At 56.9% G+C, this 21,782-nt stretch overlaps 2 protein-coding genes across 4 annotated transcripts; one reads left to right on the forward strand and one right to left on the reverse strand.

The window, feature by feature from the left end:
• Positions 1 to 384: 384 nt before the first annotated feature.
• Positions 385 to 5,510, forward strand: CTSF (cathepsin F). The gene is given in 14 exon segments (XM_007974093.3): positions 385 to 717; positions 910 to 1,008; positions 1,331 to 1,417; positions 1,419 to 1,568; positions 1,678 to 1,753; positions 2,596 to 2,709; positions 2,832 to 2,977; positions 3,066 to 3,162; positions 3,242 to 3,322; positions 3,985 to 4,104; positions 4,185 to 4,249; positions 4,340 to 4,430; positions 4,834 to 4,892; positions 4,973 to 5,510. Coding segments are annotated over 14 exon segments (1,473 nt in total). The 5' UTR covers positions 385 to 504; the 3' UTR covers positions 5,048 to 5,510.
• A 102-nt stretch (positions 5,511 to 5,612) lies between these two features.
• On the reverse strand, positions 5,613 to 21,478 carry ACTN3 (actinin alpha 3). 3 transcript variants are annotated; one of them, XM_007973971.3, is made up of 21 exons: positions 21,195 to 21,478; positions 17,252 to 17,366; positions 16,958 to 17,077; positions 14,509 to 14,595; positions 14,006 to 14,093; positions 13,415 to 13,493; positions 13,256 to 13,337; positions 12,394 to 12,479; positions 11,721 to 11,813; positions 11,016 to 11,246; positions 10,770 to 10,917; positions 9,555 to 9,705; positions 8,887 to 8,995; positions 8,653 to 8,793; positions 8,209 to 8,391; positions 7,602 to 7,736; positions 7,326 to 7,505; positions 6,808 to 6,954; positions 6,654 to 6,719; positions 6,023 to 6,181; positions 5,613 to 5,942 (listed from the first exon to the last, which is right to left on the reverse strand). In XM_007973971.3, the coding sequence occupies exons 1-21, from the start codon at positions 21,339 to 21,341 to the stop codon at positions 5,784 to 5,786; spliced, it is 2,706 nt and encodes a 901-aa protein (XP_007972162.1). In that variant the 5' UTR covers positions 21,342 to 21,478; the 3' UTR covers positions 5,613 to 5,783. The 3 variants fall into 3 exon arrangements, with proteins under 3 accessions (XP_007972162.1, XP_037854951.1, XP_037854949.1); XM_037999023.2 differs by having other exon boundaries at positions 6,618 to 6,719; XM_037999021.2 differs by having other exon boundaries at positions 6,654 to 6,750; positions 6,788 to 6,954.
• Between the last annotated feature and the right edge of the window lie 304 nt (positions 21,479 to 21,782).

Consider the following 21,782-nt stretch of genomic DNA (forward strand, 5'->3'; position numbering starts at 1 on the left):
TGTGTTTTTAGTAGAGACGGGGTTTCACCACGTGTGCCAGGCTGGTCTCCAACTCCTGACCTCAGGTGATCCACCCCCTTGGCCTCTTAAAGTGCTGGGATTTACAGGCGTGAGTCACAGAGCCCGGCCACGCCATTTAATCTCTCCAAGCCTCGGTTCCTCCACTGTAGGATGGGGATAGCACCTACTTCAGAGATTGCTACTCCGAATAAAAAGAGCTGGCATGTCATATAACAAGCCTAACCTATAACACGCACGTGATAGAGGTTACTGACTAGCTTTAGCCTCAGGCCAGCAGCCTCCCGCTCTCCCTACCCCGCGCGCCCCACGTGCCTCCTGTAAACAAGAGAGCGCGCAGGCGCCCCAAGCTAGCGCCCATTGGTCGGCGCGCGGTCGCCCCGCGGGAGGGAGGACTCGGCCCGGCTTGCCGCGGGCTCTGTACCTGGTCGGTCGGTGGCGCGTCTGTTGGGTCCGCGCGTCCGGGCAGCCGGCTTTGCCCTCGCCATGGCGCCCTGGCTGCAGCTGCTGTCGTTGCTGGGGCTGCTCCCGGTCGCAGTGGCCGCCCCCGCCCAGCCCCAAGCCGCCAGCTTTCAGGCCTGGGGGCCGCCGTCCCCGGAGCTGCTGGCGCCCACCCGCTTCGCGCTGGACATGTTCAATCGCGGCCGGGCTGCGGGAACGCGGGCCGTGCTGGGCCTTGTGCGCGGCCGCGTCCGCCAGGTGAGAACGCGCCGGGGGGCGGGGGCGCCGGGCCCGGGTCCGAGGGATAGGAACTTTGACCTAACCTTGGGATGGGGCCTGTCCGCTGGACAAACCGATCTCTGGTGGTGGGGAACGGGCAGCACCGCACGGGCGGGGCCGTGGGCGCCGTGAAGGGCCGACCGTGCCCGCCTCACCTGCCCCTCTCTACAGGCGGGCCAGGGTTCGCTGTACTCCCTGGAGGCGACCCTGGAGGAACCACCCTGCAACGACCCCACGGTGTGCCGGCTCCCCGCGTCCAAGAAAACCCTGGTGAGTGATGAGGCTCTTGGGATTCCCCGCCCCCAGGCTCAGTAAGGTAGCAGTTAGATTATGACGAGTTAGGTCAAGACGCAGGAATCTGATGCAGCTGATGCCCCACCTCGAGCCACTTCCCAGGCCCCCGAGGGCCAGAAACCAGGATGCTCTGAAGGGGAGGATGTCCCGGTGCAGGCCGTGCCTCACTGTCCACTGTGATGGGGTGATTGCCTTAGGGGTGGCCCTCATCTGAAGAGCCTCCAGCTCCATCTTGCCCAGATCTTGCTCCCCAGATCCAGATCCAGGCCCCCAGAGTAGCTTCTTCCTCTCCCTCCAGCTCTGCAGCTTCGAAGTTCTGGATGAACTTGGAAAACACGTGCTGCTGCGGAAGGACTGTGGCCCGGTGGACACCAAGGTTCCAGGTGCTGGGAGAGCCCAAGGCTGCTGGGGAGCCCAAGTCAGCCTTCACTCAGGGCTCAGCCATGGTTTCTTTTCTGTCCCAACCCCATCCAGACAGCAGAAATGAGACTTTCAGCTCAGTCCTTTCCCTGTTGAATGAGGATCCCCTGCCCCAGGTGAGGAGCCCGTAGCTTGGGGAGCCAGCCACTGCCTCATCGCCCTTCTCCTCCCTTCCCTCTGGAGTGGGTTTCGCTGGTTAGCCTAAAGACTGGTCTACCTATCCAGGACTTGCCTGTGAAGATGGCTTCAATCTTCAAGAACTTTGTCATTACGTATAACCGGACATATGAGTCAAAGGAAGGTGAGGACCCAGCCTTGGCTGTACCTGTTTCTATCAGAACAGGACTTTCCCCCCAACTTGGCACCTTGGTGTGGGGGAGGAGAAAGACAAGAGGCAGTGCAGCTGTTCAAGGACCCCGTAATTCCTGAGTTCTCCCTAAGCCTTGCTAGACTGGGCAGCTACCCTGAGTACCTGGTCCCTTCTCCCACCTTATCTTCCCGCTCAGAAGCCATGGGTTTTGGCCGGGTGCGGTGGCTCATGTCTGTAATTGCAGTACTTTGGGAGGCCGAGGCGGGCAAATCACCTGAGGTCTGGAGTTCAAGACCAGCCTGGCCAACATGGTGAAACCCCATCTCTACCAAAAAAAAAGTACAAAAATTAGCTGGGCGTGGTGTCGCATGCCTGTATACCAGCTACTAGGGAGGCTGAGGCAGGAAAATCGCTTGAACCCAGGAGGCGGAGGTTGCACTGAGCCAAGATTTCGTCATTACACTCCAGCACGGGTGACAAGTGAAAACTCGGTCTCAAAAAAAAAAAAAAAAGCCATGCGTCTCCATCACTCTGGGCAGGGTGGGATGGGGCAGAGGCCAGATTTTTTGTGCTGGAGAGTCCTTGACAACATGGCCTTTCCCCACCACCTCTTGTGGGTAGTGTCTTTAAGACCCCATTTACTGCTTTTGCACCTGGGAAGTCATCACTTCAGTTTGGCCCCAAAAGTTGATCAGACCTCCCACTCCATCACTTGCATGTCTGGCCCCCACCCCTACCTACTCCGCGGGGAAACCCCTGCCAGCTAGCCCCAGTTGCCCCTCCTTTTATCTGCCTGGGGTCAAGCCCCTCCTCTTCTGCTCTTTGGTCCTCAGAAGCCCGGTGGCGCCTGTCCGTCTTTGTCAATAACATGGTGCGAGCACAGAAGATCCAGGCCTTGGACCGTGGCACAGCTCAGTATGGAGTCACCAAGTTCAGTGATCTCACAGGTAGGGATAGTGGCCAGAGTCCTCATGGAGCCAGGAAGAGATAGGACCTTGCTTGCAAGGCTTCTGGTCAGGTCTGACTTAGAACACTTTTCTCCCCATGCCCTGCCCACCTTTGCCTGCAGAGGAGGAGTTCCGCACTATCTACCTGAATCCCCTCCTGAGAGAAGAGCCTGGCAACAAGATGAAGCCAGCCAAGTCTGTGGGTGACCTCGCCCCACCTGAATGGGACTGGAGGAGTAAGGGGGCTGTCACAAAAGTCAAGGACCAGGTTGGACCCCTAGAAGTGAGGGTGGGACATGGGCACTGCACTGGGACTGGTGAAGGGATCCAGCTCTGACTCTACCCATCTCTTGTAGGGCATGTGTGGCTCCTGCTGGGCCTTCTCAGTCACAGGCAACGTGGAGGGCCAGTGGTTTCTGAACCAGGGGACCCTACTCTCCCTCTCTGAACAGGGTGAGCATCTCGCTCTACCCCTCTGTCCCCAGCCTAGCCCCTCAGGAGGGCTTCTTGGGACCAGCCTTCTGTCTCCTAGAGCTCTTGGACTGTGACAAGATGGACAAAGCCTGCATGGGCGGCTTGCCCTCCAACGCCTACTCGGCCATAAAGAATTTGGGTATGCATTAACGGGGTCAGGAGGGGCAACTGGAGCCACTTCTCCCTCTGCAAGAAGTTACTTTATGATGGGGGGAGATGTGAGCGTGAGAGTCACACAGAACTAAGTTGAAGTCTTAATGCTGACCCAGCCAGGTGTGGTGGCTCATGCATGTAATTCCAACACTTTGGGAGGCCAACGTGGGAAGATCACTTAAGACCAGAAGTTCAGGACCAGGTTGGGCAACATAGCATGACCCCATCTCTACAAAAAATTAAAGACATTAGCCAGGCATGGTGGCTTGCATCTATAGTCTCAGCTACTTGGGAGGCTGAGGCAGGAGGATCGCTTGAGCCCAGGAGGTTGAGGCTACAGTGAGGCATGTTTGTGCCACTGTACTCCAGCCTGGGTGAAAGACTGCTGGGACGAGCCCTTGGTGAGGAGTCAGAAGTTGGAGCTGAGTTCTATCTCTGCCACTTTTCTTGCTGGGTACTGGTCCCTCCTCCCCATCTCTCCCAGCCTCAGATGTGTCATTTCTAGAATGAAGACATTCCTCAGGGGGATGGCCTGTGGCCTGGGGTGGATGAGGAATGTGAAACCTCATGTAGGGGGCTTAGTCCACTTCTGGCTGTGAATGGCAAATGGGAGCCCGCCCTTCTGTACTCACCCGCACCGTTCCCCAGGAGGGCTGGAGACAGAGGATGACTACAGCTACCGGGGCCACATGCAGGCCTGCAACTTCTCAGCAGAGAAGGCCAAGGTCTACATCAATGACTCCGTGGAGCTGAGCCAGAATGAGCAGAGTGAGTGAGGGGCGGGGTGAGGTGAGGCAAGGTGGGGCCAGGGCCTGGGTACCCACTGATGCCACCCTTTCCCATCTCAGAGCTGGCGGCCTGGCTGGCCAAGAGAGGCCCAATCTCCGTGGCCATCAATGCCTTTGGCATGCAGGTGAGGCCCTAGCCCCACTGCCCCTGTCCCATCTCTTGTTGACCTCCCCGACCTCATCTTGGAGTTGATCCCCTACTCCTTCACCTCCAGTTTTACCGCCATGGGATCTCCCGCCCTCTCCGGCCCCTCTGCAGCCCTTGGCTCATCGACCATGCGGTGTTGCTTGTGGGCTATGGCAACCGTGAGTTCCGCTGCCTATCCTGCATCCAGCCAGGCCACAGGCAGGGGTGGGACCACAGCATCTCAGGTCCTCTAGAGGGGGAAATAGGTGGAATGCCTAGGAACCCTGTCCTTACCCGCTGCCTGGGCCATGGCCACGCGGGCATCATCTGTCCTGTCTGTGGAAGGGAAGCTGAGCTGTGGGAGGGTAAATATTGATGACCTGCAAGAGGCGGGTGGGTGGGTGCTTCCTCCCTGCCCCAGGGCTTCTCCCTAAGGCTGGTAGGTGGGCCCCTTGCTTTCTGTTCTTTTCCTAGTCCTCGTCATACAGTAGGCCCAGTGCAAGTATTTGAAGGTGCAAAGTGATTAAGGCTCTGCCTGGAGAATTAAGGGCCCTGATCCTTGCGCTCTGCACTGTACCCCAGGCTCTGACATTCCCTTCTGGGCCATCAAGAACAGCTGGGGCACTGACTGGGGCGAGAAGGTGAGTCTTGCCGGCTTGGCCTCTGGCCCCCCAGCTGCCATCCTACCCTGGTGCCCTCACCAGCTCCCCCTCTCCCCCAGGGTTACTACTACTTGCATCGCGGGTCTGGGGCCTGTGGTGTGAACACCATGGCCAGCTCGGCGGTGGTGGACTGAGGAGGGGCCCCCAGCTCAGGACCTGGTGCTGATCAGAGTGGCCGCTGCCGCAGCCTGATGTGTCCAGGCCCCTCCCCGGGAGGTACAGCTGGCAGAGGGACAGGCACTGGGTACCTCAGGGTGAGCAGAGGGCACTGGGCTGGGGCACAGCCCCTGCTTCCCTGCACCCCACTCCCACCCTGAAGTTCTGCACCTGCACCTTTGTTGAATTGTGGTAGCTTAGGAGGATCTTGGGGTGAAGGGTGGTATCTTGGCAGTTGAAGCTGGGGCAAGAACTCTGGGCTCGGGTAATGAGCAGGAAGAAAATGTTCTGATCTTAAGCCCAGCTCTGTCCTACCTCCGCTTTCCTCTGTTTGATACTATAAATTTTCTGGTTCCCTTGGATTTAGGGATAGTGTCCCCCTCCACGTCCAGGAAACTTGTAACCAACTTTTTCTAACAGCAATAAAGATGTGTCCTGGTCCCCAGTGTGGTATGAATGCTCAGTCCCCAGGGGTGAGGAGGGAGGGCAGGACTTTTGGTGAGTCAAGGTGGGATGGCTGGTCCTGCCCAGGAGCCTGAGGGCCCAGCTTCTGCTTCAGGAACCAAAAGGAGATGGGGAGAGACCCACAGAGGGATCTTTATTCAGAAGCACTTGGCTGACTGTTCTCTCAGGTCCTTGCTCTGAGGGATGGATGGGATCAGCCACAGGGTGCACCCTCTCTCCATCTTGCATAGAGAACCTCAGTGGTTGGGGTCAGAGGTCGCTCTCCCCATAGAGGGCACTGGAGAAGGCCACGTAGTCCAGGGCTCCTGCTGGGGCCCCGGATCCCTTGTAGGGCACCATACGGCGGATGCAGTACTCGGCCTGCTCGGCGGGGAGCTCGCGTCGCAGCTCCTCGGGGGTGATGTAGTTCTGGGGAGAAGAGGCGTTGAGGACCCACAGGTCCTATGCCCTGCCCCAGCCCCCCAGCGCCTCCACCACCTGGGACTCACCTTGTCTCCTGCCAGGATCTTGAAGGAGGCCACAACTTGCTCAGCCGTGTCAGTCTCGGCTGTCTCTCGGGTCATGAAGTCTATGAAGGCCTGGAAGGTCACCACCCCAGCTGCGTTGGGGTCCACCATGGTCATGATGCGAGCAAACTCCACTTCCCCCTGCAGAGATAGGGGCCAGGCACTATGCCCATGAGCACTAAAGCCAGGAGGGGTCCGGATGTCCCCTCCTGGGTACTGTCCAGCCTTGGCTAGCAGAGCCCCAGTAACAAGGGTGTTCCCTTCCTCCAGAGACCTTAGTCCTGGCTGTAGGACGTTCTTTATGGTAGGCTGAAATCTGCATCCTACCTATAGCAGGAAGCAGATTTGCTCCCTGGTCCTGATTTTTTTTCTAGGGCCGTACCCGTTTCTGTAGTGCTGTTTCCCTACAGGTAAAAATGTTGCAAGCTCAGACTTTGGGTCCACACAGAACTGGATCCAAGTGAGTTTACCTCCCTGCGCCTTGCTAGCCCCTGTGTGGATGTGATGAAGATGCAGGGGATGGTGTATGTGAAGATGGGAGGCGCACAGTAGGTGATCAGCACAGAGGAGGGGGTACTTTGGGACTCCTGGGAAGGGGCTGGGGGGCACTCACCAGGTCATAGCCCATGGAGATGAGACAAGCTCGGAAGTCATCGGGCTCCATCATCCCGTTCCTCTTCTGTAGGGGGTGTGTGGATATCAGGCTTGGTCTCCAGCCTCCACTAGCCCCCAAGTGTCTTACCCCACAGGGCCAGGCCCCTGCTGACCCGGTCAAAGTGGTTGAAGGATGCTCGGAACTCGTTGAGCTGCTCCTGGCTCAGCCCCTTGGCATCTCGGGTCAGTACCTGGTTCTCCACTTCATTGATGGTGCGGGCGATAGAGGTGAGCAGCTGCTCCCAGCCCACGCGGATGTGCTGGCAGTCGGGGACAGGTCACCGTCAGTGGGCAGCCAGTGCCTGGCCACTGGCTCTAGCTCCACATCCAGTCCACTGACCCTGGGCAAGTCCTCCCCCTCACTGGGCCTCCATCCCCATCTGGAGGCTCCACTGAGTAACCCCCCAGCAGTCCTTCCTATCTTTTGATAACCAGCTATGGCCAATCCTGGCCTGGGTTTGGACTGCTTTGTGACTCTGGAAGGGTCACTTTCCATCGCTGGGTCTTAAGGGACCTGGCCAGGCTGAACTGGGGACCCTGCTGGGACATGCATGCTCTGTCCAGCTGTGGTCTCCCTGGGCCTCCTCAGCCAGCGCTGCCTCCCTTCTCTCCTGAGAGTTTGTGATCCCACCTCCATGCTGTAGACGGTGTGCTTATTGTCGAACACCAGGCTCTCCTGCAGCAGCTGGTGGTCACCCTCTAGCCGGTCAATGTTAGTCTTGTAGTTGATAATGTTCTGCTCCTGCTGCCGTAGCCCAGCCATCTGCTCCTCCAGAGAGCCGGCTAGCCCTGCTGCCAGCCGCCCCACTTCCTGCAGGGGTTCCCAGGCAGCATGAGGGCTCCCAACTCCCTGTGGCCCAGCCCTAGCCGCACCTCCCCAGGTTGGACCCACTATCCCAGCCCTTACCTCCACCTTCGCCTGGATCCAGGGTCCAATGGCATTGGCCTGGGCTGCAAACTGTCGCCGGAGCCTCTCGTTTACCTGCTGCCGTGCCAGCTCCTCCTGCAGTGTCTGATCACGGCTAGGCACCAGCTTTCGGACCTGAGAGGAGGGCGGTTATGCCAGAGCCAGCTCTGGGGGCTGGGAAATGGCTTTAGGGGAAATGGGCTCCAGCCCCTCAAACCTCAGCCCCTGTTGCTTTGAGCCAACTTGTCTGGGATATGCAAGAAAGCTCCTGGGCAAGTCACTAACCCTTGTGGGCTTCAGTTTTGTCATCTGCAAAATGGGGCTGATGGCATCATTTATAACTAATATGGGTGGATTTATAAAAGATGTCCACACACAAGGCTTAATTCTACTTCACATCAATCCTGACAGGAGAATGCTGCTGTTACGGCTCATCATATACAGATGAGCCCAAGGCAGACAAGGTGATTTATCCAGTCCCACGTGGAGTCTGGCAGACCCCAGATCTGAAGATGGACTTTATTCTCCATATCTTGGGCCACCTGAGGTTTCAGGGTGGTCAGAGTATGCAGGAGTGGGTGGGAGGAAGGCTGCAGGTGGCACTGACCATATCCCACTTGGTGTTGATGTCCTGCGGGCTCAGGGTGATGTAGGGATTGGTGGAGCAGGGCCGCAGCCCGTACGTCTGGCAGATCTTCTGGATCTCACCCTGGATGCCCATGATGGCACCTCGCTCTCGGTCAGCCTCGGGCAACGTTGCCTTGAACTGATCATGCGCTGTCAGCAGGCTCTGGGGGTGACAGGCAGGAAGCGTCAACTGGTGTCCCCCACTTACCATAGGCAACAGAAAGGCCAGCATTGTGCCCCTGGCCACCCAGCGGTCCTGAGAAGTCCTGACACAAGAACCCCGGCCTCCTGTCTTCCTGCCCAGCACTCAGGAACTGGGGTTTTCCTCCCATCCCTTTGCCCTAGGAGCCTAAAGTTGTGGCTGGCAGAATTTGGGGCCAGCTTCCCTGTCATCCCATCCATCCCCTGCAACCCTGGCACCCACCTGGGTCTCCTCCACAGAGTGTACCAGCCACACGTCCTGCAGGTCCTCCACGGCACCGTCCAGCCAGTTGTTGAAGGGTGCGGCCCGCCGGGCGAACTCCAGTTGCAGCTGGTCGATGGTCTCCAGGAGCTTCTCCATCCGCTAGGGGTGAGGGGCGTAGTGGGTCAGCAGCATGCCCAGCAGACCTGGCCTCACCCACCTACCCACCCCCAGCTGCCTGGCCCCCAGCCCCACCTCTAGCGCATCCCGCCTCTTCTGGGTCAGGGTGCCCAGGTTGTCCCACTGATCGCAGATGGCCTGGCAGCGGCTGTTCACTGAGGCCGCCTCATGGTAGTCCAGCTCACTGGGAGCGAGAAGTAGGGTGAGTGTGGGGCCAGCCCCAGCCCAGATGTCCTAACTGCACTCCTGGGGCTGGAACCCGCGCCCCGGGTGGGGGTGAAGGTGTGCGGGAGCCAGGGCACGTGGTGGGTAAAGCTGGGTGCTTTCCAAGAGGGGGCGGTCCCCGCGTATCCATCTGTGTAGGTTGGCCCCTGCGCGTCCTTAGCTGCAGTCCATGGAGGTGCTTGGGTGGAGGGGCGGGTTCATGGGAGGGGGTGGCCAGCCCAAAGCTGATGGGGAGGGTTTGGGGCAGTAAGCCGGGTGAAAAGAGCGGGCAGGTTAGAGGGCAGGCCACGAGTGGGACAGGTCAAGCCCTAGTGGGAAGAGTGGTGGCAGCAGAGCGGGGTCTGGAGATGGGGGTGAGGTTCCAGGAGGGGGCGGAGCGAATGGGACCTGGGTACCACGGCGGCGCGGTTACAGAAGAACCCGGGAGAGCCTGGGGTCTTGAGGAGGGCAATGGGGATCAGGGCGGGGCTCGCCGCCGGGGGCGGGGCCAGGGGGTGTTGGGGGCGGGCCCCGCCTACTTGAGCTCCTGGGCCAGCGCGGCAATGTGCTCCACGCGGTCCTGGTGCGCCGCCAGGTCGCTCTCAAAGGCCTCGTGGCGCCGCAGCAACGCCCGCACCTCCTGTAGCGAAGCCGAATCGTAGTCGCGCTGGCTCAGCATCTCCTCCTTCCCTGCTCGAAGAGAGGCCGGCTCCGGTCACCCAGTGGTGGCAGGGGCAGGGGTGCGTGCGGGCCGGGCTCTGTGACCACGAAGCCTCATCTGCTAAGGTGGCGATCACACCGGCCTAGCCCCTCCTAGGGGTTTGCTCTGCAGCGTCGGTGTAAAAACGTAGATGAAACTCCTCTTCCGTGGTGTGATCCGTAAACTACATCAGTGTCCCCTGAGCGAGCTATGACCAAGGGGCCTTTGGTACAGTTTTGGCATAATTTGACCTTAAAATAGCTCTCAACGATTCTGTAACCCCCATGAGCCCCTGAACCGGCCTCCTTTATTCATCACTAAAATCCTCGACAGAACACCGAATGGATGTTTCTATCCAGAGTAATATATTTGACTTGTGCAATATTTTAGCGTCAGGATACTTTGAGTATGACATAAGTGATGTTAGGGTGAGGAATGGACTCAACTTTGTACACCTGATACATATAAAATAAAATGCTAAATGATGAATTAATCAGAGCAGACCTACAAAAGACCAGAGCAGGGCTGGGGGGTAAGGGGGAAGGCTGAGTTTATAGATAAACACCTGGGTGTGCGGTGGCTCATGCCTGTAATCCCAGCACTTTGGGAGGCTGAGGTGGGTGGATCGCTTGAGCCCAGGAGTTTGAGATCAGCCTGGGCAACAAAGTGAGAACCCATCTATACAAAAAATACAAAAAGTTAGCCTGGCGTGGTGGCGCACACCTGTGGTCCCAGCTCCTTGGGAGGCTGAAGCAGGAGAATCACTTGCAGGAGGCAGAGATTGTAGTGAGCCGAGATTTTACTAGCCTGGGGAATACAGCAAGACTCTGTCTCAAAAAGCAAAACAAACTTTGGCCCACAGAGGGGCAGTGGCCCAAAGAGAGGCCCAGGTTGCACCACAGCAAGTCAGGGTGGGGTTAGAAATCCAGTCTCCAGCTTCCCACAGAGCACCTACCCTTGTCCCAAGCATTTTGCCAAGAACCTCCCCTCCTGCCCCTGCACACCATTCTCCACCCCAGGAGACAGTCCAGCCCTGTGAGGTAGGTGTACCTACCCCGGGTCCAGGCTTCGTGCAGGGAGGCCTTCTGCCGGAACTTCTCGGCCAGGTGCTGGAGTCGCTGCAGGCGTCGGATCTCTGAGAGCAGCCAGTCTTCATAGCCCTTTTCCACCTGCTCCAGCCCCCGCCAGGCATTGGCGATGTCCTGTGGAGCAGGCAGGGGTGCCCTCCATCATGGTTCGCCCATTGTACAGATGGGGATACAGACCCCAAGTTCACCCAGGGAATGTGTGTAGAGCTCACCGAGACCAGCTTGCCCTCGGAGGGCATGAAGGCAGGCCGGTGGCTGAGCCGCAACTTGGTCTGCAGTGTGTTGAAGTTGATCTCCAGCTGGCACTTTTCTTGAACGCGGGGCGGCTTGTGCAGACGCCGATAGTCCCGAAAGTCCTCTAGTTTGCGCTGCATGGCACTCATGCTGGGCTCGCCCACACGGTTCTCCAGCCATGGGACGGTGCGGCGGATCCACTCCAGCAGCTGACAAGGCCAGGCAGGGGCAAGGCAGAGAGCTCTGAGCTGACCTGCCCGGCTCACCCACCCCTCTCCACCCACACCCAGGCTGTGGCCAGAGGGTAGGTGGGGGTGACTTTGACAAATATGAAGGCAGAATGGGGTAGTCCCCATGAGTCAGAGAAGGAGTCAGATGGCTGATTTCTGAGTCCAGGGGCTAGTATAGGTTGGCACAGAGCAAAGGGCCATGTGACTACCTAAATACGAGTGAATGGATCAATGCAGGAGTAAACGGATGAATGATGAGTCAATCAATGACTGACCAGGAGCTTGGGTTGGCAGAAGGGCAAGTGCTGGGTGGAGATGGACAGGAGGAGGATTGGAGGAAGCCAGGGCTACTCTGAGCAGAGGGAGGCTCTGCAGGCCCACGCTTGGGGTTAACAGGGTTGGGAGAGTCAGTAGGGCCAGGATGGGCAGAGCACAGTGGGAGCCCAGCCTCACCTCACTGGCAAGCTTCTCATACTCCTCCATCAGCTTCTCGTTTTCCTGGTTCACTGCCAGCACCTTGCAGATCCTGTTGGCAGCTGTCTCTGCCTATGGGGGTAGTTGGTAGAGGGCTGGCATTAAAGCAAGCTGCCTCTGTAAAGCCCTTAAAAAACAGAGCCCCCAGCTGGGCGTAGTGGCCCATGCCTGTAATCCCAACACTTTGAGAGGCTGAGGTGGGTAAGTTACTTGAGTCCAGGAGTTTGAGACCAGCCTGGGCAACATAATGAAACACCATCTCTACAAAAAATACAAAAATTAGCCAGGTGTGGTAGCATGTGCCTGTAGTCCCAGCTACTAGGGAGGCTGAGGCAGGAGGCTGAGGTCAAGGCAGCAGCGAGCTGTGATCATGCCACTTCACTCCAGCCTGGGTGACAGAGTGAGACCCTGTCTCAAAAAACAAACAAAAAATGGAGCCCCTGCAAATAGGGAAAGGGTTGGGGGGAGCACGGCTCTGAGGTAGGCAGGGAGTTTCCAAACCAGGGTCCTCTGGTCTTGCTGAGGACTGAGTATGTGCAGCTGGGACAGTGGCACTCCCACCTGTGTGGTCTGGCGCCTCCAATGTTGGGCTGCAGCCAAGGTTGGGCCCTGGGGTCCACAAGCCCAGGCAGTAGCAGTTGGGCCACCTTACCTGCTCAGCCCCGGCAAAGGCATGGTAGAAGCAGGACACATAGGTCATGATGGCCTTCTCATCCGGCTTTGGGGTGTTCACAATGTCTAGGGCAGGACAGCACGGTGTCTACTGGCCAAAGCCAGGGGTCCCTCCCCAGGGAGAGAACTCCCTCTGGGTGGGAGGGCTGGAAGTATCTAGTCATGGCCACCAGCAGCCAGTCACCCAAGCCCAGTGTCTTCTCTTCCTTGAAGCCCTCTCTCCTTACCCCAGGGCTCAGCAACTTCCCCACCTCCCCACCTTGGGGTGAGCAAAGTGTGAGGGAGTGGGTGGGTGAGTGTGATTGACCAGCCACCATGGGCCTCGTGAGGGACTAGTCCATGCTGCCTCGTGCCTTGAACTATCCTATACTTCCCTCTGTCTGTCTGTCTTTCCCCCAAGTCCACAGCTCCTCAGGGCAAGAAAAAGTTCTCCAGCAGTGCCCACACAGCCCGGGCATCATGCAAAGTAGATGCTCAGAAAGTGTTTGCTGCTTCAGTTGACTGTTGCCTTGCCTAGGCATGGGGACCACAGGCAGGACATGCCCCAGGGGAGCTGCCAGTCTTGGGGGACCAGTGTTATCCCAGGTAACCCAGGTAACTGGGATGTGAGGCAGAAGGTAGGGCCATTACATAGGGGAGAGGCGGGAGAGGCTAGTCCTCTTCGGGGGATGGGGCAGGGGACAAGATAGAGGACTCCTGGAGAAGGGGGACTGTGACCAAGGAGTGGGGTGGGGGCAGTCGGAGCATCCCAGAAGGAGGAAAGGGCCATGCAAAGGTGTGGAGGGTGCACCAGGCCCAGTGGTGAGAATGTGGGGTCCTCCCCTGGGCTAGCTCACTCGCACCTTCTGCATCCAACATCTTGGGGATGTCCAGGTACTTCTCTGCCACCTCAAAGGCAGTGTTCAGGTTGCCGATGGGGTCATCCTAGATGGGTGTGAGGGAGGAGGGTGAAAGGTCAGCTGCAGGCAGAGGCTGTGGGTGGGGGTGGTGGGGGTCTCTACCTTTCGCAGTTTGGCGTAGTCGATGAGGTCGGGGCGGTGCCGGTGGATGAGGGCACAGAGGGCCAGGCCATCCTTCCAGCTGAACAGAGAGAAGAGGGGGGTCAGGCCTGGGTTCAAGCTGGGGCCCCATTCTCCCCTCGGCCCAGGAGCACCCCCCAGAAGGATAGCCTCATCTGTAAAATGGAGTAAAGCACAAACCCCTTAGCTTGGTGTTTGAGGCCCTTCATGACCATATCTGGACCATCTCCTGCTGGCTCATCATGATTCTGTCACATACCCATGTTTAGGCCCAACCAGTTTCTAGATGTTTTTGGCCTCCAGCTTCCCTCTGGCTGGAATGGCCTTCCAGGGAAGTCTCAAACACTCCCTCCTCCAGGAGTTACTGGAACCTTCCTGGATTCAATTCCATTCCACTCAGCAGTTACTGAGCCCTCTTTTCAGACACTGTTCCAGGAACTGTGCTGTGACCTTTTCCTCCCCTGTGGCTTGTGACAGGGACCAGCTCAGTGGCCTTCACTGACCAGGGAGGGCTCCTCTCTATGCCCAGTGCCCCACAGAGGCCCAGACACATTTGGTAACCAGCTGACAGACCTGGTGTGGAAATTCTGCACGTTGACGTTGCGGTACGGCGCTGTCTTCCTCTGGCACCACAGAAGCAAGCCTTCCTTGGCCGAGGTTTCTGGGTGGGGAGGAGGTGGGAGAATTCATTGCGAAGGGGTCCAGGTCAGCCCTCTCACCCTACCTTTTTTTTTTTTTTTTTTTTTCCTGGAGACAGGGTCTTTCTATGTCATCCAGCTGGAGTGCAGTGACACGATCATGGCTCACCACAGCCTCAACCTCCCAGGCTCAAGCGATCCTCCTACCTCAGCCTCCCTAGTATCTGGGACTATAGGCACATGCCACCATGGCCAGCTTTTTTTTTTTTTTTTTTTTTTTGTATTTTTTGTAGAGATGGGGTTTCACCATGTTGTCCAGGCTGGTCTTGAACTCCTGGGTGATCCTTCAAGTGGTCTGCCCGCCTCGACCTCCCAAAGTGTGGGGATTACAGGCCCCAGCCACTGCACCTGGCCCCAACCTCCTTTCCCATTGCTCACCTTCCACAGAGATGTCCTGGATGGCGAAGCGAAGGATGATGGTCCAGATCATGCCCAGGGTCATCTTCAGGTTCCCGTCGACGATCTCTGCAGGGCAGGGGTCAGGGGACAGATTTGCCTGACATTCAAGGTCTGTGCTATCTGGCCTCCACTCCCCTCTGATCAGTCCTCTAGCCCTTGTCTCTCATTTCAGGGCTGGTACCTCGTAGGTGGGCACCTTGCAGGTACTCAGTAAGCATCTCTTTTTCTTTTCTTTTCTTTATTATTATTTTCTGAGATGGAGTCTCCCTCTTTGCCTCAACTGGAGTGCAGTGGTGCGATCTCGGCTCACTGCAACCTCTGCCTCCTGGGTTCAAGCGATTCTCCTTCCTTGGCCTCCCTAGTAGCTGGGACTACAGGTGTGCACCACCAAACCTGCTTAATTTTTTGTATTTTTAGTAGAGATGGGGTTTTGCCATGTCGGCTTGACTGGTCTCGAACTCCTGACCTCAAATGATCCACCCACCTCAGCCTCCCAAAGTGCTGGGATTACAGGCGTGAACCACTGCACCCAGCTGCATCTATTTTTTGGGGGGTGACAGAGTCTTGCTCTGTCACCCAGGCTGGAGTGCAGTGGTGTGATCTCAGCTTACTGCAAGCTCTGCCTCCCTGGTTCAAGCAATTCTTCTGCCTCAGCCTGCTGAGTAGCTGGGACTACAGGTGCATGCCACCAGGCTCAGCTAATTTTTGTATTTTTAGTAGAGATGGGTTTCACTGTATTGGCCAGGCTGATCTCGAACTCCTGACCTTATGATCTGCTTGCATTGGCCTCCCAAAGTACGGGGGTTACAGGTGTAAGCCATCACCCCCGGCCCACATCTATTTTTTTGTTTAGTTGGTTGGTTTGGGGAAATTTTTGAGATGGAGTTTTCTCTGTGTGTGTGTGACAGAGTCTCTCTCGTCACCCAGGCTGGAGCGCAATGGCACAATCTTGGCTCACTGCAACCTCCGCCTCCCAGGTTCAAGGGATTCTCCTGCCTCAGCCTCCCGAATAGCTGGGATTACAGGTGTGCCCCACCATGCCCAGCAATTTTTTTTTTTTTTTTTTTGAGACGGAGTCTTGCTCTGTCACCCAGGCTGGAGTGCAGTGGCGTGATCTCGGATCACTGCAAGCTCTGCCTCCCAGGTTCACGCCATTCTCCTGCCTCAGTCTCCCGAGTAGCTGGGATTACAGGCGCCTGCCACCATGGCCAGTTAATTTTTTGTATTTTTAGAGGAGACAGGGTTTCACCATGTTATCCCGGATGGTCTCAAACTCCTGACCTCGTGATCCGCCCGCCTTGGCCTCCCAAAGTGCTGGGATTACAGGCGTGAGCCACCGCGCCTGGCCCATGCCCAGCAAATTTTTGTGTTTTTAGTACAGACAGACTTTCACCATAGTGGCCAGGATGGTCTCGAACTCCTGACCTCAGGGTGACCCACTTGCCTTGGCCTCCCAAAGTGCTGAGATTACAGGCGTGAACCACTGTGCCTGGCCAAGATGGAGTTCTGCTACGTTGCCTAGGCTGATCTCCAACTTCTGGGCTCAAACAATCCTCCCGCCTCAGTCTCCCAAGTAACTGAGACTACAGGCACATGCTACCATGCCTTGCTTGTTATTTAGAAATTATTTCACTGAACTCTTACTAGGGTTCAGCGGCTGCGCTGGCACTTTGGCATTTTTTTTGTTTTTTGTTTTTTAGACGGAGTCTAGCTCTGTTGCCAGGCTGGAGTGCAGTGGCAGTATCTCGACTCACTGCAACCTCTGCCTACCGGGTTCAAGCGATTCTCCTGCCTTAGCCTCCTGAGTAGCTGGGATTACAGTCACGTGCTGCCACACCCAGCTAATTTTTGTATTTTGAGTAGAGACGGGGTTTCACCATGTAGGCCAGGATGGTCTCGATCTCCTGACCTTGTGAGCCCCACACCTTTGCCTCCCAAAGTGCTGGGATTACAGGTGTGAGCCACCACGCCTGGCCGGCTCTTTTTTTTTGTTTTTTTTTTCAGATGGAGTCTCTTGCTCTGTCATCCAGGCTAGGGTGCAGTGGCGTGATCTCGGCTCACTGCAACCTCCACCTCCCAGGTTCATTCGATTCTTGTGCCTCAGTCTCCCAAGTAGCTGGGATTACAGGTGTGAGCCACCACCAGTTGATTTTTGTATTTTTAGTAGGAAAGGGGTTTTGCCATGTTGGCCAGGCTGGTTTCAAACTCTTAGCCTCAAGTGGTCCACCCACCTCAGCCTCCCAAAATGCCGAGATTACAGGCGGAAGCCACTGTGCCTGGTTGGTACATTGGCTCTTTACAGGCTCTCTTGCGAGGCAGGGATTATTCCCATTGATGAGATGAGGAAACTGAGGCCCACAGAGGTGATTTGCTGACGTCAAGAGAGGCCCCCACGCCCTGCCCAGGACCCTTCCTGCCACCTCCTCACCTTCAGCACCAATGGACACCAGCTTAACCCCCTTGCTGGCAATGAAGTCCAGGGCCTTGTTAACGTTGGCGATTTTGTGGAAGCGCATCTTGCCTTTATCTGGCCTGGGCAGCCTCTCTCCTGGGTATAAGAGGAGAGGCCAAGGGCCAAAGGTCATGAGAGGCAGCAGAAGCCATTGTCCACAAACTCTCCCCTCTCCACCAAGTCCCGTCCAACACTCCGCCACCCTATTCCCCCTGCTGTCCAGATGTTCCTGGGTCCTGGGGCTCAGGTGCACTGATTTGACATCCTCACCTGAAATGACCTCCAGGAGCAGCATGAGTTTGAGGCCATTGCGGAAATCGTCCTCGATGTTCTCAATCTGGGTGCCCGCTTTGCGCAGGTGTGAGTTGCACCAGGCAGTGAAGGTCTGGGGGCAGAGGACAGCACTCAGACCCTACGATCGGCTCTGGGGGATGTGGGGCACAGTCCTGTCTCCTCAGTCAGGGTAGGTCTCAGAGCCTTGTATTTCTTTCTTTTTTTTTGAGTCGGAGTCTCGCTCTGTCGCTCAGGCTGGAGTGCAGTGGCCGGATCTCAGCTCACTGCAAGCTCCGCCTCCTGGGTTTACGACATTCTCCTGCCTCAGCCTCCCGAGTAGCTGGGACTACAGGCGCCCGCCACCTCACCCGGCTAGTTTTTTTGTATTTTTTTTTTTAGTAGAGACAGGGTTTCACCATGTTAGCCAGGATGGTCTCGATCTCCTGACCTCGTGATCAGTCCGTCTCGGCCTCCCAAAGTGCTGGGATTACAGGCTTGAGCCACCGCACCCGGCCAGAGCCTTGTATTTCTGGATTCAAATCTCAGCTCAGCTCAGCCACTGACTTGCTGTGCATCCTGGGCCAGTCCCTTTCCCTCTCTGAGCTTTAGTTTTCCTGAGAGGGGAGAAATGGGGTCTGGGACCCATGCAGGTCCCAGTTCAGACTTGGGGCACCCGGCCACCAGCACTCTAGCCTTGGGGGTCTTAAACACGGGAGGACCCTTAGAAAATATTAACCCATTCAAAGTGTGGGGCCCTGTGAGGTTTTGAACTACAGGAGCCAATGCAGGGTGATATTGCCTTTCTGAAATCTGAAAACTCCTGGACTGAAGCACATCTGGCCCTCAGGGTTTTGCCTAAGGGACTGTCTCTGTGTTTCTATTTTTATCAGTTCTGACCTTCTAGGGTTGTTGTAAATTGGCCTCTGAGTAGACCCTAAGTGTGCAAGGACTCTGTGGGCTATTGGAGCATCAGCTGGCACTCAGGCCCAGCCTGATCTCATTTTGTTTTTTGAGAGAGAGACAGGGTCTTACTATGTTGCTCAGGTTTGTCTCAAGCTCCTGGGCTCAAGTGATCCTCCTGTCTTGGTTTTATTATGTTGTCCAGACTGGTCTCAAGCTCTTGGGCTCAAGTGATCCTCCTGCCTTGGCTTCCCAAAGTGTTGGGATTACAGGCATAAGCCACCACATCTGGTCTGATCTCATTTCTGGGGATGACTGCCCACCCCTTCCCCAAGAGTCAGCCTCAGCCTCAGCCTCCATCTGAGATGGGAGGGATGGTACAGGGCTGTGTGTCTGTTGGCGATAGGGGTGACATAACACTTGGTACACAAGTTTCTGCCAACCTATCGCCCTTCGGGTCCTGAATTCTGCCTTTCCATAGACTCCCTGGTAGAGTCAGGGTGGGCTCCAAGTCCAACTGAGCCACTCATGCTCTGTGATCCAAGGTCAGCCCCTTTCCCTCTTTGGGGCTTGGTCTCCCCATTTGTGTAATTAAAGGACCAGAATCTATGATATCTTAGGTCTTTCTTCTTCCAACCTGGCAGGATTCTTGGATTCAGAGCATCCCCATACCACAAAGACTCTTAATGAGAGTCTTTCCTGCCCTCGGAGCTCATAGCCCATCCGAGAGTCACGTTGGTCTGAGAAGCGCTGTAAGAGGTTGCCAAGGAGTTTATAGGAGGGAAGTTGGATCAGGGCGGGGGCCTCTTGGGGAAGACAAGTATTTGATCAGAGTTGTGATGGGCAGGAATTATTCAGGAAGGGAAGGGCAGGCAAGGGCATTTCCGGCAGGGGCCGTCATGCGGGCAAGTGCTCGCTGGCTGTGAGAAACAGCTGCTACCTTTGCCAGACTACAAGGATCTGGGCCCTGCTGGAATGGAGCTGGGCTCGTTGGGGTATAAGTGGTGAGAGGCGGGCCGGAGGGGCAGCAGGGGCCAGGTCATGCGCGATCTTGGGTGCTAAGCTGGGGAGTTAAAATTTGATCCAGAGGGCAACAGGGAGTCAGGGAAGCCTCAGGCAGGAGGGAGGTGGGCAGAACTGTCCATGCTGGTTGCAGAGTGGAGATGAATGGCTTGGCACGGCAAACGGGAGAAATGAGGAGGCAGCCACTGGGACCAGGGCAAGAGAGGAAGGGTGTCAGTGAGGGGGACAAGGCAGGATTGGATGGATGAGACAGAAATGTTGGAATGTAAGCTCCCATGGCAGGGGCTTTATTTTGTCTGCTGCCAAATCCCAGCACTTAAAACAGTGCTGGCACATAGTAAGACATCATGTGGGCCAAGGCAGTGTGCTGCTCCAAGACTGTATGAAGGAAGCCCTTGGATGGAGGAGTCACTAGGGAGGAAGGGAACACAGAGGAACAGGGAGGCGTCAGGGCTAAAGCTGAGCACGAGGATGTTTATTACCACCTTGCAATAAACAACACTGGACTAGAAAGAAATGAGCCAAATGTCCAACTACAAGAGATGCTGAATGATATTCAGAGCCTGTATGCTGTGTAGCCGTTGAATGAATGGATGAGATGGTGACTGCAAGTTGGAATGAACAGATGTTCCTGATAATTTGTTAGGTGACAAAGACAAGTTACAGACTGGCATGTGTCATATGAGGGGCATGCGGATCTGGATCTGGGAGAGGCCGGGGTGGGTGGGGGTAGGGATAGAAGATGTTGCAGAATAGGTGGCAGCTGGAGCCAAGGACAGGGATGACACCACTGGGAAACTGCCGAACCTGGGACTGCAGCTATGCTTGGAGACAGGTGCAGGGGGAGCCTAAGTGGAAGCCTGTCACCCAGGGCACCCCAGCCGACTCAGCGGAGCCTCTTGGCCCTTGGGGTCATCTCCTGTCATCTAACCCAGTGGAAGTGCTCTGATTCTAAATTCTAGGATTCTCAGATACTGCAAATTCCACTGAGTACCTGAGTACCCTGCCCTTTCCTGGAGTCATACAGTGTTGGCACACACTGAGCAGGGTCCAATGGCCTTATGGTGCCCTCCTGGTTACCGGCCTGCCACTCCCCAAAGTTTTCTCCCTCTGGCCCGGATCATTTTCTCTTTGGGAACCCAGGTGTCCTGCCCCCTCTACTTGGGAAAGTCTGGGAGTGAAAATAACTCAGGGAGGGAGCGGCCCTGAGTGCCTGATGGGCTGGGCCTGGGCAGCAGCTGCCCCTGTGCCCCTCTCCAGCGCCCCCGAGGTGCTGCCTCAGCACTACGTGTCCATCTGGCTGGAGAGTCAGGTTACTGCGTAAGGGGACCCAGGTTTTCCCTCCTCCTCGACCTATGGCCTTTTCAGCAGACTCAGGGCCCCATGCCTGGGGTATCTTGGGAAAGAATAGGGGTGGGGAAAGGGGTAAGGATCCTTAGGTTGCGGAGCTCCTGATGTCTGACAGTCTGTGATTTGGGGCCTGTCTGTGCTCCTTTTTGGGCTTCAGTTTCTTCAGTTGTTAAATGAGATACAACGACTATGGACCCCATCCTGGAGACGAGGTGGGGTGGGGTCTGAGAGGACCCTTCTCACCACCCCCACACTCCCAAGTCCACTAGTTGCCTGGCTGCAAGCCCTCAAGGTGGGGTCTGGGAATATTTAACTAGAGAGTGGTGGGAGAAAGATTCTTCTTCCTGAACCCCCTAACTTGGATCTCCTGGGCTTTGCCCAGCCTGTTTTCACCAGCAGAAGTGGGGCAGTGGGTCCAGGGGACTGAACCCTGGTGGGGTGGGGACCCCAGAAACACTCTTGTCCCCTCTTTTAAACCCCTCTTGAGGGCTCCCAGCCCTCTCCTCCAGGCCTGGGGACAGCAGGCAGCTGATGGGCAGAGCCTGGGCTGGGGATTAGCACTCTAGGTTAAAGACAAGCTCTGCCCCTGCCCTGCTGAGATGCCCAGGATAAACCGCCCGGCCTCTCAGGCCTCGGTTTTGCTGTCAGGAAATGGGCGAGCACTCACTTTCCGCTGCTGCTTCTCCCAGGCCGGGTCCAGCAGCAGGTCGCGGTCCCAGTCCTCCTCCTGTTCCATGTACTCGCCGCCCCCGCCGCTGCCCGCGAAGGGCCCCTCCCTGGCCCCCAGACCCTCGGGCTGCATAACCATCATCATCTCGCTCGGGCTCCTGGCTTCGCTCCGCTCGGCGCGCTCTCGGACACCCGGGCCCGGTTAAGTAGGGCCCAGCCCAGCCCCAGATCGAATTCGCACTAAATATGGGGGAGGAGGGAGGGGCCGGATGGGGGTGAAGGAGCTCGGGTTAGACCTGGCAAGGGGTTGTCCTGGAGCCGGAGACTGCGGAACTCGGGGAAGCCGGGGTGGATCTCGCGGCGGAGATCCTGGGTTTGCATTCCCGCTCCGCTACTGGGGCGCTGTGTGACCTTGGGAAATCCACGGGACCTCTCTGAGTCTGTTTCCTCCTCTCCACAATAGAAAGGCCGATAATAATAGTCACCGCGGGCCGCCCTAGAGGCTGCCCTCGAGCTCCTCGTGAGCCTCTTCCAGCACCTCGCTGGTGGGACACGGAGCCCTATCCCCATTTCACAGTCAGGAACA

This window comes from Chlorocebus sabaeus, chromosome 1 (assembly GCF_047675955.1).
Source record: "Chlorocebus sabaeus isolate Y175 chromosome 1, mChlSab1.0.hap1, whole genome shotgun sequence".
In the NCBI taxonomy this organism is placed as follows: Eukaryota; Metazoa; Chordata; class Mammalia; order Primates; family Cercopithecidae; genus Chlorocebus; species Chlorocebus sabaeus.